This window comes from Carcharhinus amblyrhynchos, chromosome 17, assembly GCF_965287045.1.
Source record: "Carcharhinus amblyrhynchos chromosome 17, sCarAmb.v2.hapA, whole genome shotgun sequence".
NCBI lineage: Eukaryota > Metazoa > Chordata > Chondrichthyes > Carcharhiniformes > Carcharhinidae > Carcharhinus > Carcharhinus amblyrhynchos.
Genome location: NC_137340.1, coordinates 15,151,847 through 15,164,306, shown reverse-complemented (window position 1 = coordinate 15,164,306; position 12,460 = coordinate 15,151,847). Strand labels below are relative to the sequence as shown.

Below are 12,460 nucleotides of genomic sequence, written 5' to 3'. Positions count from 1 at the left end.
CCATCCCAATTGGAAGAGGGCGTACGTGGTGTGATCAGCAAGTTTGCAGATGACACCAAGATGGCAGGATTGGCGGAAAGCGAGGAGGATTGTCAGGTGACACAGTAGGATATAGATAGGCTGGTATATTGGGCAGATAGATGGCAGATGGAATTTAATCCTGACAAATGCGAGGTGATGCATTTTGGAAGGAATAATGCAGGGAGGAGTTACATGATAAAAGGTAGACCAATTAAGAGTATAGAAATGCAGAGGGACCTGGGAGTGCAAGTGCACAAGTCTCTGAAGGTGGCAACCCAGGTGGAGAAGGTTGCGAAGAAAGCTTACAGAATGCTAGCCTTTATAGGAAGGGGTATAGAGTATAAGAGTTGGCGTCTAATGCCTCAGTTGTACAGAACATTGGTTAGACCGCATTTGGAGTACTGCATCCAGTTCTGGTCACCTTACTACCGGAAGGATGTGGAGACCCTGGAGAGAGTGCAGAGGAGGTTTACTAGGATGCTGCCTGGTATGGAAGGACTGGGTTATGAGGAAAGATTGGGTAAACTGGGGCTCTTCTCCTTAGAAAATCAGAGATTAAGGGGGGATCTGATAGAGGTGTATAAAATAATGAAGGGTATAGATAGAGTCAACAGTGGCAGGCTTTTTCCTAGATTGGAGACAAATATCACGAAGGGTCACAAGCTAAGGGTGAGGGGGGAGAGGTATAATTTGGATGCTAGAGGGAGGTTTTTCACACAGAGGGTCGTGGGGTATGGAATGCACTACCAAGTAAGGTGGTGGAGGCAGGCACGCTGGACTTGTTTAAGGTTTACTTAGATAGGCACATGAGTGAAACAGGGATGGAGGGTTATAGGAGACGGTTTTAAAAAGGGTCGTGTGTGGGCTGCTCTTGGATGTTTTGAGAGTGGCCTAGTACTTCACATCATTGTGTGTGCTTAAAACTGGACCAGCAGATGGGCACCACAACAGCTCAGTGACTATCACTGCTAGCTGTGCAGATACATAGACTTGGGACAGTGTCTGTGGGAGTTTGCGCATTCTCCCTGTGGTTGCGTGGGTTTCCTCTGGGTGCTCCGGTTTCTTCCCACACCCCAAAGATGTGCTCTTAGGCTGATTGGTGTAACAAATTGTCCCTAAACTATTCTCCCCTGAATCTGGTTACAATAGGGATACCGTACGCATACACACGGGTCAAGGTAGGTGTAGGAAAATGCTTTGTTAAGATGGCAGCGTGGGCTCATTGGGCCGAAGGGCCTGTTTCCCATGCTGGGTTGTTCTTTGTTCTTTGTATGTCCAGAGCCACCAGCTGGACAGACCCATCAGAGGTGGCTGGACAGTGCTAAAAGGTCAAAGGAAATAGCCTTTGAGTCCTCAGCACTGACTCTGAATCCAGTGAAGTGACATGGCATCAGGAAAACACGGGCAAGGAAACCTCCTGCTGATTGCCATCTTCCACACTCCCACATCTGATGAATCAGCATTCTTCAATGCTGAATACCAATTGGAAGAATCATTATGGATAGCACAGATACAGAATGCACTCTAGGTGGGGGACTTCAATGTCCGTTATCATAAGTAGCTCAGTAGCGCTATTACTGATGGAGCTGGCTGAGTTCTGAAGGGCTTATTTGTCAAATTGGGCTTAGTATAGGTGTTAAGGGAACCAACATGAAGGAAAACCTTACTTGATCACATCCTCATAAATCCATCTGTCACAGATACAACTTCCTGTGGCAATATTGCTCTATGTGGCCACCTAACAATCATTTTGGAGGCAAGTTCCATTTTCATACTGAGGGCATCTTCATTGTATTGTGTGGCACTAGAAACATTTAAATGTCATAGATCAGAACAGGTCTAACAGCTCAAAACTGGACATTCACAAGGAACTGTGGACTATTAGTGACAGAATTTTAGTGACTCAACCTCTTGGCCCACCATTTTCCTTACTCTACCAACACCATTACGAAAGTGACCAAATCTGGGTCAATAAAGAATTTAAAGAACAGCCCTAGACGTGCTGAAAATGAGACACCAATATGAATTCTTACAAACTTACAGGTTAATCAGCAGAAACAGCATGCTATAGAAAGAACTAAGCAATTACACAGCCCATGGGTTAGATTAAAGCTCTTCTATTCTGCCACATATAGTTATAAATGGTGGTTAACAATTAAATAATTAACAAGAGGAGGAGGATCTGTAACTATTTTTATCCTCAATTATGACGTGAAAGCAAAAGTCAAAACTGAAGCATTTGCAACCACCTTACCTAGAAATGCTTTCTGTAAGATCCATCTTAGTCTCCTCCTGTTATTGCCATCGTTACAAATGCCAGCCCAACCAATTTGATTTAATTCAGACAAGATAAAGAAATTACAAGAGTGCACTGACACAGAGTGGGCTAGGGGGCCTGAAACTATCTTGGCCGTAGTACTGAAGATTTGTGCTCTGAAACTGGCTGTGTCAATGGACAAGCAGTTTCAGTGCAGCTACAACAGTGGCATCTATCGAACAATGTGAAAAATTACTCAACTATATCCTGTTCACAAAAATCAGGCCAAATCCAATCCGACCAATGATCATCTCATTAATCTATTCTTAATCATCAGCAAAGTGATGGAAGGTGTTGCCAACAGAGATATCGAACAATACTTACTCACTAATAACCTGCTCACTGATGCTAAGCTTCACTTCTGCCAAGACCATTCAACTATAGGTCTCCTTACAACCTTAGTCCAAATAAAGAGAATAAAAACTGAATTCAAGAGTTACGGTGACAGTGACTGTCCTCGACTTCAAGCCAGCATTTGACTGGGCACAGTTCCCTGTTAGACTGAGCACAGATCCCTTGTAAAACTAAAAAGAATGGGGATTGTGGAGGAAATCTCTCCAGTTGCTAGAACAATGCTTTGCACAAAAGAAAGAAAGCAAATCATCTCAGCACCAAGACACTGCTGCAGGGGATCCTCAGTGTCTTGGAGCCAACCAGTTTCAGCTACTTCATCAATGGCCTCCATTACATCACAAGTTAGAAGGAGGGATGTTCATTGTACAGTATTTGGATCCATTCTCAATTCCTCAGATAATGAAGCAGTCTGTGTCCACATGTGGCAAGACTTGGGCAACATCTAGCTTGTGTTGTTAATGGAATACTTGCCACTTGTCTGGATGAATGCAGTTTCAATAACAATCAAGATGTTTGATACCATCCAGGTAAAACTTCCCACTTGATTGGTCCCCTATCCACTATTTTCTCCACACTCCAACATGGCCACTGTGTACATGGTCTACAAGATTCACCAAAGCATTTACTAAGGCTTCTTTAATAACACTTCTACCATCTACAAGGACAAAGGCAGTAACAGTATCCAACATCAATACTTTAAAGTAAGCCTCCGCGTCAAGCATACTATGTTGTCTTGGAAATATTATCACCTTTGCTGTCGCTGAGTTAAAATCCTAGAATGCCCTAACAGCACTATAGCTATACCTACACTATGTGACTACAGCAGTTTAAGAAGGTGGTTCACCATCTTGCTTCTCAAGGGTACAGTTACAGACAGGAAAGGTTTAAGTTAAATAGCACTACTTTCTCCCATCATCAACCATCCGTAAACAGAGCAGTGTTTTGATTTATTTCATTATTTATAGGCAGTGGTGGTGGTTCCCACCCCCATGACTTTGGTGCAATCCAATTTTCTAATAATAACCCCAGAGCAAACTAGAGATAGGATGAATTCAAAGGGTTAGTTTATTTACACACAATCAAAACATGGGAGGGGGATCATAACATGCATCCTTGACATTTACACAATAAAAAAGTGATAGAGAAAATAAAGTTACAGAGCACAGACCACAGTGAAAAGAAATATTTGTTCATGTGACCAGAATCAAAGTCCAATAAGGTATTCATTCACATAGGTTGGTGAGCTGAAGAACAATGTTGGATTAATTCACTTTTTTGATGGTGTTGACTTCACATGGTGAGATAGGGGTGCAGGAGTGAATCACTATTTTGGGCAATGGTACAGAATTTCCAGCAAAGCAGTGTAGATGGGGCCAAGTGTCCAATTTGGCCATCTCCCCTTGTCTTTGAGGCTGGTAATCAGATGATAAAAAGCAAACAGACATTGCAGTGTATCAAGGCAATATTACTGGCTCCACAAGCCAGCGACCAAATTCACATGACTTCCAGCTTTCTACATTGTCATTGACAAAAGGTGTGCATCCCTCATCTGGTCCCTGAAATTGCTAAATATCTCATCCATTAAAAATTGAAAGGAAGCTTCCAGGCCCTTTGTCTTAGCAGACAAGTATACTGCTCTTGGTCAGTCTAGATTATGAAAATGCAGATGACCTTTTTTTATAGCTCCCTTTGAATTTGCTCTGTTTCACCCAATTAGTGGCTCTTCAGGGATAACAATGTGTGAGATTCCCTGATATTGCCAGCTGATATCTTTTGTTTGGGATCACGGGCAGATATAGATTCAGCTATTTTAGGTTTTGCCCAAATAACAATGAACATATCTCTTTATCGTTTACTAGAAAAAGGTCTTGGCCATCCACAGTGCCTAAGGATAGGCAACAAGTGTTGGTCTTGCCAATGATGCCCACATCCTGGTCAGCCTCCCAAATTCCACAGTAAATTTCAACTCATCCAAAACTCTGTTGCCCTTATTCTAAGCTGTACTGAATCCCAAGATCACATTTCTATTTTTGCTAACCCCACTGCCTCAAATTTAAAATTCTCATGTTGTGTTCAAATCCATTTGTGGATTCACCTGGTCTAGCTAGGGAACATCCTCCAGCCGACACCAACTGGCTCCAACTATCTTCTATAATCAAATAAAAGCAAAATACAGATGCTGGAATCTGAAACAAAAAATAAATACTGGAAAATCTTAGCTGATCTGACAGCATCTGTGGAGGGAGAATAGAGCCAACATTTCGAGTCTAGATGACCCTTTGTCAGAGTTATCTTCTGCTGCTTTTTGCCTCCTTGCGCAACAGTTCCCTCCCTTTCATTTGTGTTCATCCCTTCAACCAATGTGCTGTCTGGGGCGATGGTGGCACAGTGGTTAGCACTGCTGCCACACAGTGCCAGGGACCTGGATTCAATTCTTGCCTGGGATGACTGTGTGGAGTTTGCACTTTCTCCCTGTGTGTGCATGGGTTTCCTCTGGGTGCTCCAGTTTCCTCCCACAGTCTAAAGATTAGGGTTAGGTTGATTGGCCATGCTAAATTGCCCCTTAGTGTTAGGGTGACTAGCAGGCTAAATAACTGGGGTTAGGGGATAGTTACTGAGTGAGATTGTTGTCAGTGGAGGCTTGATGCAGGGACTCTCCACTGCAGGGACTCTCAATAATCTCTCCCGTCTCGCAATTTTAAGACCCATCTATTTACTCAAGTCCCTTTGTTATTCCTCTTCATATCCATTTCCTTTGGGTCAATGTGTATCTTTGCTCGATGCAGCTCTGGCACATATTTCCACATGACGGTGCTAGATAAATGCAAGGCGATGTCATCGAAACTCAGAAGGTACCAGACTGGGGGGTGGGGGGCGGTAAAGATCGGTGGATGTAACATCAAACACTCCCCCATTCCAGAGTCTAATTGTAGAACAGGGAATTGGGGCAATTAATCTATAATAAAACTAATCACAAAGAGCAGCATGTTGAAGCAGAATATTCCAGGTGCTTCAGTTTCTGAAATATTTCCCTGATATGAGTAACAGAAAATAATTTGCACTACACGTACTTGGTAAATACATCTCCAAACAGTAGCATTTCCGTTCTGTTTGATGCAGTTGATATCCCTTGCGAACGCTTGGTTTAAAAAAATGCTTTGTTTTTGTTAACTATAAACAGAATATTCTATCCTCTGAGAGCCGTGTAGGCACAAAGTATTGTCTAACCACCGTCCGTTTATGCAATAGGTTCCTCCAGAGGTTCCCTTCCGACTCCAGGCACCGAATCAACTTTAGTGGCGGTTTGGTGTGCAACTAACAGCAAAGAGACAGACAGGAGGAGGTTCAGAATTTCACCCTCCTACTGTCACCCTGTGGGTTGAATGCATTCTATCATCATGGTGCTCCAGTTTAGCATCAAGTGCTGCTTGCTTTGAGCCTTTCTGCTCCATCTCTTGCATCCAACGGGAGTGTTCAGCTTAACCTGTTCCAATCCACCAACAGATCGCCGTTCCTGTGCCTCCACAACGGGTTCCACACCACAAGAGTAAGACCGGATCCAAATAAATCCCTTTCTTAGTTTCGTTGTTAAATTTGTGATTTTTATTGGGGGTGGGGGTGCTCTTGTTCTTGGATGGTTCCCAGCGGCAGCACTCCAGCGCAACCCCTCAATTCCCCCCATCGTCTCTCTCTCTCTCTCTCTCCAACTGTCTCTCTTCATGATTCAAGTCGTGGATGTTTAGCTCAAAGTTCACCCGGCTTGAGGCTGAAACCACCTCCAGCCGCCACAGCTTCTGATGACTCGGATTCAGGTGGATGTGTTGCGGAGTTAGGAGGTGCACTTTTACCTTGTTGTTCTCCATTGCTGACTCATTGCAAGAGTTAAGGAAAAATCCTGTTACTTGGTCATTTCTACACATTGAATCACTGCTCACCGAGAAGGGAATGTGTGTGTATAGGGAGTAGCAGTGCGCCCCGGAGAGGATCTCTGCGGGGAACAGGTGAATCATTTGCTATCATTATTTCACTGATGGGTTCTTAGTTCAAAGTGTTTCGCTGCTGTTTATTTCAAATAGTTATTTGATTCAGTTGCCCTTCAGCAATTGCAGGGTCAGCAGAGCGGCTGGTCGTCTTCAGCAGTGGAAAACTCGCACGCTCTCTGGCAGTAGCGGAAAAGACATGTCCATGGTGCTGAAATGGTCCATTTAGTTTGACAAATGTAATCCCTAGTGTTCGCACAATTAGCCATCACAATAAATGGTTTTAGGTTAGTGCATGGCGTATGTGTGTTCGTACATGTACACTATATGCAGAGTACACAATGTATATTGGAGCCAGGTATAATATTGGGAGTAGTTAATGAACAGCGTGTTTACCATGTGGTATTGCGTATGGTAGGAACCACATACAAACAAAATACAAGAAATAGAGTATAAATGGAGTATAAGCTATAATGCCATTAAAATATAGTGTTAATTTTGCATATATGGTGGAGTTGATATATGGTATAGTTAATTGATATTGTTTATATAGTGTGGTTTATGTTTAAGGAAATTGATAGTGTCACGTTTAGTTCTACGTAGTTAATGAGTAGTATGCAGCACAGTAAATGTACCGTGTGTATTATATTATAGTGATGTACCGTATGTGGTATGTTGCTTCGTATAATGTATGATTATATTGTATATTTAATGCGCTGCGTGCTATGTTATATAATATACTGTATGTGGTATACTATACAGTTAATTTACTGTATGTGGTATACTGTTTAGTTGATGTATTACATCTGGTACATTGTACAATTAATATACTGTATTTGGTATATTGTATTATAAACTGTTGCAGTATGTTATAGAGGTAATGTACTGTTTGTGTTATATTGTATAGTTAATGCACTGTAGGGGTTATGTTGTATAATGTACTGTGTGGGTTATATAATGTAATTAATGTACTCTTTGTGGTACATAGTTATTGCTTACTGTCCTTGAAATGAAATGCTAGGAAGTGTTTTTCTTAACCTAGATTTGTGAGAGTCAGCTTTTTAAAAATTAACTGAAGAAGAACTCTATTATCCATAACTCGATATGTTTGCTTTATAGAAACACACTGCTATCGACATGCTGGTAGTAAAATCCAATGCTTCAGCGGGTAGTGGACAGATTGAACCTTCCTGGTGACTTGGAGCAGGCAATACAGAGATTCCATCCCGAAAGCTGAGGTGACTTGTTTCATGTCCTGGATCAGGGAGGTGAGAGAAAATGTGGGCTGATTGTGGAGAGCAGGGAGCTGTGGAACGGTGGGCGCTCTAACACAAACACACATGTCTCCAGAGGGGGAAAAGGAAATCTTCATGGGAAACTTAACGGAGCAGAGAAACATCTCTGCAGTGGCTGAAGGAGTGAGGACAGAGCTGAGTCTCCGGGCATTCACTGGCTGCCTGCTTTTCCTTCTCATTCTCTCCACCTTGCTGGGAAACACTCTGGTCTGCCTTGCTGTCATCAAGTTCAGGCATCTCAGGTCCAAAGTAACCAATTTCTTTGTCATCTCGCTGGCAGTCTCTGATCTGTTCGTGGCCCTGCTGGTGATGCCCTGGAAAGCCCTGAGTGAGGTGGCTGGCTATTGGCTATTTGGCTCCTTCTGTGACACCTGGATTGCCTTTGACATCATGTGCTCGACCGCCTCCATCCTCAACTTGTGCATTATCAGCCTGGACAGGTACTGGGCCATAGCCAGCCCCTTCAGATATGAGCGCAAGATGACCCAGAGGGTGGCCTTTGTGATGATTGGAGTGGCCTGGACGCTATCCATCTTAATCTCCTTCATCCCCGTCCAACTGAACTGGCACAAGACAGAGGCAGACTTGCTGCAGGAGTTGGAGAGCCAGGGGGGCAATAAGACAGGAAACTGCGACTCCAGCCTCAACAGGACTTACGCAATCTCCTCCTCCCTCATCAGCTTTTATATCCCAGTGGCTATCATGATCGGTACTTATACTCGCATCTACCGCATTGCCCAGACTCAGATCCGCAGAATCTCCTCTTTGGAGAGAGCGGTGGAACATGCACAGAATTGTCAGGAGCACACTGCTGACTGCCCGCACGAAACGGCATTGAAAACCTCCTTCAAGAAGGAGACCAAGGTGCTTAAGACTCTCTCTATAATCATGGGGGTCTTTGTCTTTTGCTGGCTGCCCTTCTTTGTGTTGAATTGCATGGTGCCTTTCTGTGACCCCCAGTTGTACCCAGCTGGGGAGCCCCCCTGTGTCAGTGACATCACCTTCAATATCTTCGTTTGGTTTGGCTGGGCCAACTCCTCACTCAACCCAGTCATCTACGCCTTCAATGCTGACTTCCGAAAGGCTTTTGCCACAATCCTGGGCTGCGCTCGCTTCTGTCCCAACAACACAGTGGAGGCTATCAACTTCAGCAACGAGCTAGTCTCCTACCACCATGACACCACTCTGCAGAAAGACCCCCCGGCAGCTGGTGTCCATGCAGCCAGCTTCCCCAACCAGCTCCCGCATTCCACCACTGAGCCCGAGGAACAGGAGGATCCCTTCGACAAGGTCTCCAACATCTCATCAGCTCATAGCCCCAGGGACACCAGGAATCTGCCTCTCCCGGGAGGGGTTCAGTATGAGTGCGAAGCAGAGATCAGTCTGGACACCATTACAGCCCTGTACCGCTGAGCAATCCTAGGAGGTGTGGTGCGGGGCACAATCATCACCTTGATCCAAATATCAAAGGCCCAGATTGGGCCCATGTATTATCTAATTCGAGCTGGCTACAAAATTATGTGCGAGCTGAAACCATTGCATTGGCTGTTCATGTGTGTGTGTGTGTGTGTGTGTGTGTGTGTGTGTGTGTGTGTGTGTGTGTGTGTGTGTGTGTGTGTGTGTGTGTGTGTGTGTGTGTGTGTGTGTGTACGTGTGTATGCACGTGTGTGTGTATGTGTAGCTTCACATCAAGGTCGCACAGGGGAGGCGACGGCCTAGTGTTATTATCGCTAGACTATTAATCCACAAACTCAGCTAATGTTCTGGGGACCTGGGTTCAAATCCTGCCATGGGAGATGGTGGAATTTAAATACAATAAAAAAATCTGGAAATAAAAAGCTACTGATGACCATGAAACCATTGTCGATTGCTGGAAAAGCCAATTTCATTCACTAATGTCCTCTAGGGAAGGAAATCTGCTGTCCTTATCTGATCTGGCCTACATGTGATTCCAGAAATACAGCAACGTGGTTGATTCTCAAATGCTCTCGGGCAGTTCGGGATGGGCAATAAATGTTGGCCAGCCAACGACTCCCATGTCTGATGAATGAATAAAAGAAAGTTCTAGGCATGAATGTGACCTGCATCCAATCAAGTGTGAGAATTTCTAATCACTCACTGTATTAAACTGTTAAACCAGGGCACTGCAGATGAAGCTTTCACTTAGGGTGTATGTGTAACCTTATCCACAGTGCCAAGTTCAGTAAATGCCCTCAGTAAATATTATCGCCAGGACTAGGATTCCAACCATTACCTATCTGTTGTCTATGTGGAACAGTTATTGTGGCAATAATGTACTTCTCAGCTGTACTGAGTGATTGTGAAATATTCACCAGTTTTCTTTTCCATGTTGGTAATGTTTCTGTTTTCTCCTTTCCAATTGGCTATTGTCTACTTTCGTTATTCACTAATAGATTGTCTTGTGTGGCAGTGGTAGCATCCTGACCTCCGGGCCAGAAGTTCTGAGTTCAAGTCCCTATGCTGGGACTTGTTGGCCATGGAGACACAGTTTAATAGGTCGAGGATCCATCTGGGAATCCTTCCAACACCTCCTCACTGCTCCCCAAAAGGGTAAAAGGTGAGCGTGAAGATGCTTTTGAGATAAATTATTCCCTAATCATTTTTTGCCTCTACTCAAAAAAACTGTCTAATAACACCGCAGCACAGACATCTTTTGAGATACAAGTGGTTATGCTTATTCTTCAGTCACCTCATTAAAACTAAAAACTCCAATACTTATTGGCTTTCTGTCATGAATAAGTCAATAATTCAGAAATCTGAAATCTTAACCATCCCTGTAAATCTTGAATCACTGTAGCATTTCCACCCTACCTTGAAAATTAATAGCTTTGACAGTGATTATACTTGGTTGAAAAGAAATAATTTGCTGAGCTATGGAGAAGGAACAGGACAGTGTGACTAATTGGATAGCTCTTTAAAGAACCAGCACAGACAGAATAGACTGAATGGCTTCCTTATGTGTTGTAGAATTCGATGATTCTCTCTCATTAGCATATAGCTGTATTCCACAGTTTTGTCCACCTTATTCCCAATGGAATTTGCCAATGTATTTTTCAGACTGTAAATAAAAACCATGATTTACTGGTAACTCCAACACTCCTAAATCAATTCTGGTCACTTACATCACCCCACTCGTCCCGTCCTGGGACTTGCTGCTTCATGCTGGTATCAACCGCTCCATGTTTACTCTTTCATAAATCCCTACATTGCAGAAGGAGCCCATTCAGCCCATCAAGCCTACACCGACAACAACCCCACCCAGGCTATATCCCTTACCTATTTACCCTGCTAATCCCCCTGACACTAAAGGGCAATTCAGCACGGCCAATCCACCTAACCAGCACATCTTTCGGACTGTGGGGAGAAACCAGAATACCTGGAGGAAACCCACCCAGACACAGGGAGAATGTGCACAATCCACACGGACAGTCACCCACGGCTGGAATTGAACCTGGGTCGCTTGAGCTGTGAGGTAGCCATGCTCACCACTGTGCTGCCCTACGCTTCTGGTTGCATTTTCTTATGCTTTGCTCTGGCCTCTACAATTTTAGTTCCCTTGCAAGAGAACAGTGAAGAAAATGAGAGAGCGATGGAAGGCAACTGAAGGAAAAAGACAATTGTGGGCAGACTGGACTGGAAATCAACAGGAGCAAATAGAGTTACAGAGAGAGAACACAACATTTCAGACTGATTGACCTGTTAACCTGTTGATAGACTTGGTGAAGAAGAAGCTGATGGAGGTGAATTCTCTTCTGAATGGTCCAATGTGGTTTGCAGAGTGAAATTGTTGCTCCTGCGGGTTGAATCTTCTGTAGAGTATTGTCAAATCAGTTTATCTAGATATGCTTCTGCATGGGTGGTACTGCTGCCTCACATCACCAGGTCCCAGGTTGAATTCTGGCCTCACATGACTGTGTGGAGTTTGTACGTTCTCCCTGTGTCTGAGTAGGTTTCCTCCGGGTGCTCCAGTTTCCCCTTACACTCCAAAGATGTGCAAGTTAGGTTGATTGGCCATGCTAAATTGACCCTCAGTGTCTTAGTGTCAGAGGGATATGGGGATGGGGCCTAGGAGGGATTTTTGTTGGTGCAGGCTAGGTGGGCTGAATGGCCTCCTTCTGCACAATAGTGATTCTATGATTCTAAGGGGAAAATGGGAAGCAAAACTGAAAAGGACAAAAGCTAAGCAAAAGAGAGTAAAAGATACGATGGTCGAAAATAACAGAGAAAAAAGGAACTACGTTATGGAAGAGCCATTGTTCTAGGGAGCCACAGAGTCCTGATGCAATTGTACATGGTCTGTCTCTAAGAAGAATATTTGAGAGATCTGAAGTCTATTAACTGCTAACCATGTATTTCCACTTAAGGTTTCCCCCGGCATTCTCTGTGGGTATGTGATCTGAATAGATACCTGGTCTAATAAAGGTCATATTTTGATGAAATATTGCCTAGATTTCCCTCCATCCATTCGATCA

At 43.8% G+C, this 12,460-nt stretch overlaps 1 protein-coding gene across 1 annotated transcript; it reads left to right on the top strand.

Moving 5' to 3' along the window:
• Positions 1-8,042: 8,042 nt before the first annotated feature.
• drd6b (dopamine receptor D6b) lies at positions 8,043-9,380 on the top strand. Its single transcript, XM_080205262.1, has one exon. The coding sequence runs from the start codon at positions 8,043-8,045 to the stop codon at positions 9,378-9,380; it is 1,338 nt and encodes a 445-aa protein (XP_080061388.1).
• The last annotated feature ends 3,080 nt before the right edge of the window (positions 9,381-12,460 follow it).

What these genes read in the sequence shown, in the direction of transcription:
- drd6b (XM_080205262.1), top strand. Translation starts at nt 8,043, where the DNA reads ATGGGAAACTTAACGGAGCAGAGAAACATCTCTGCAGTGGCTGAAGGA.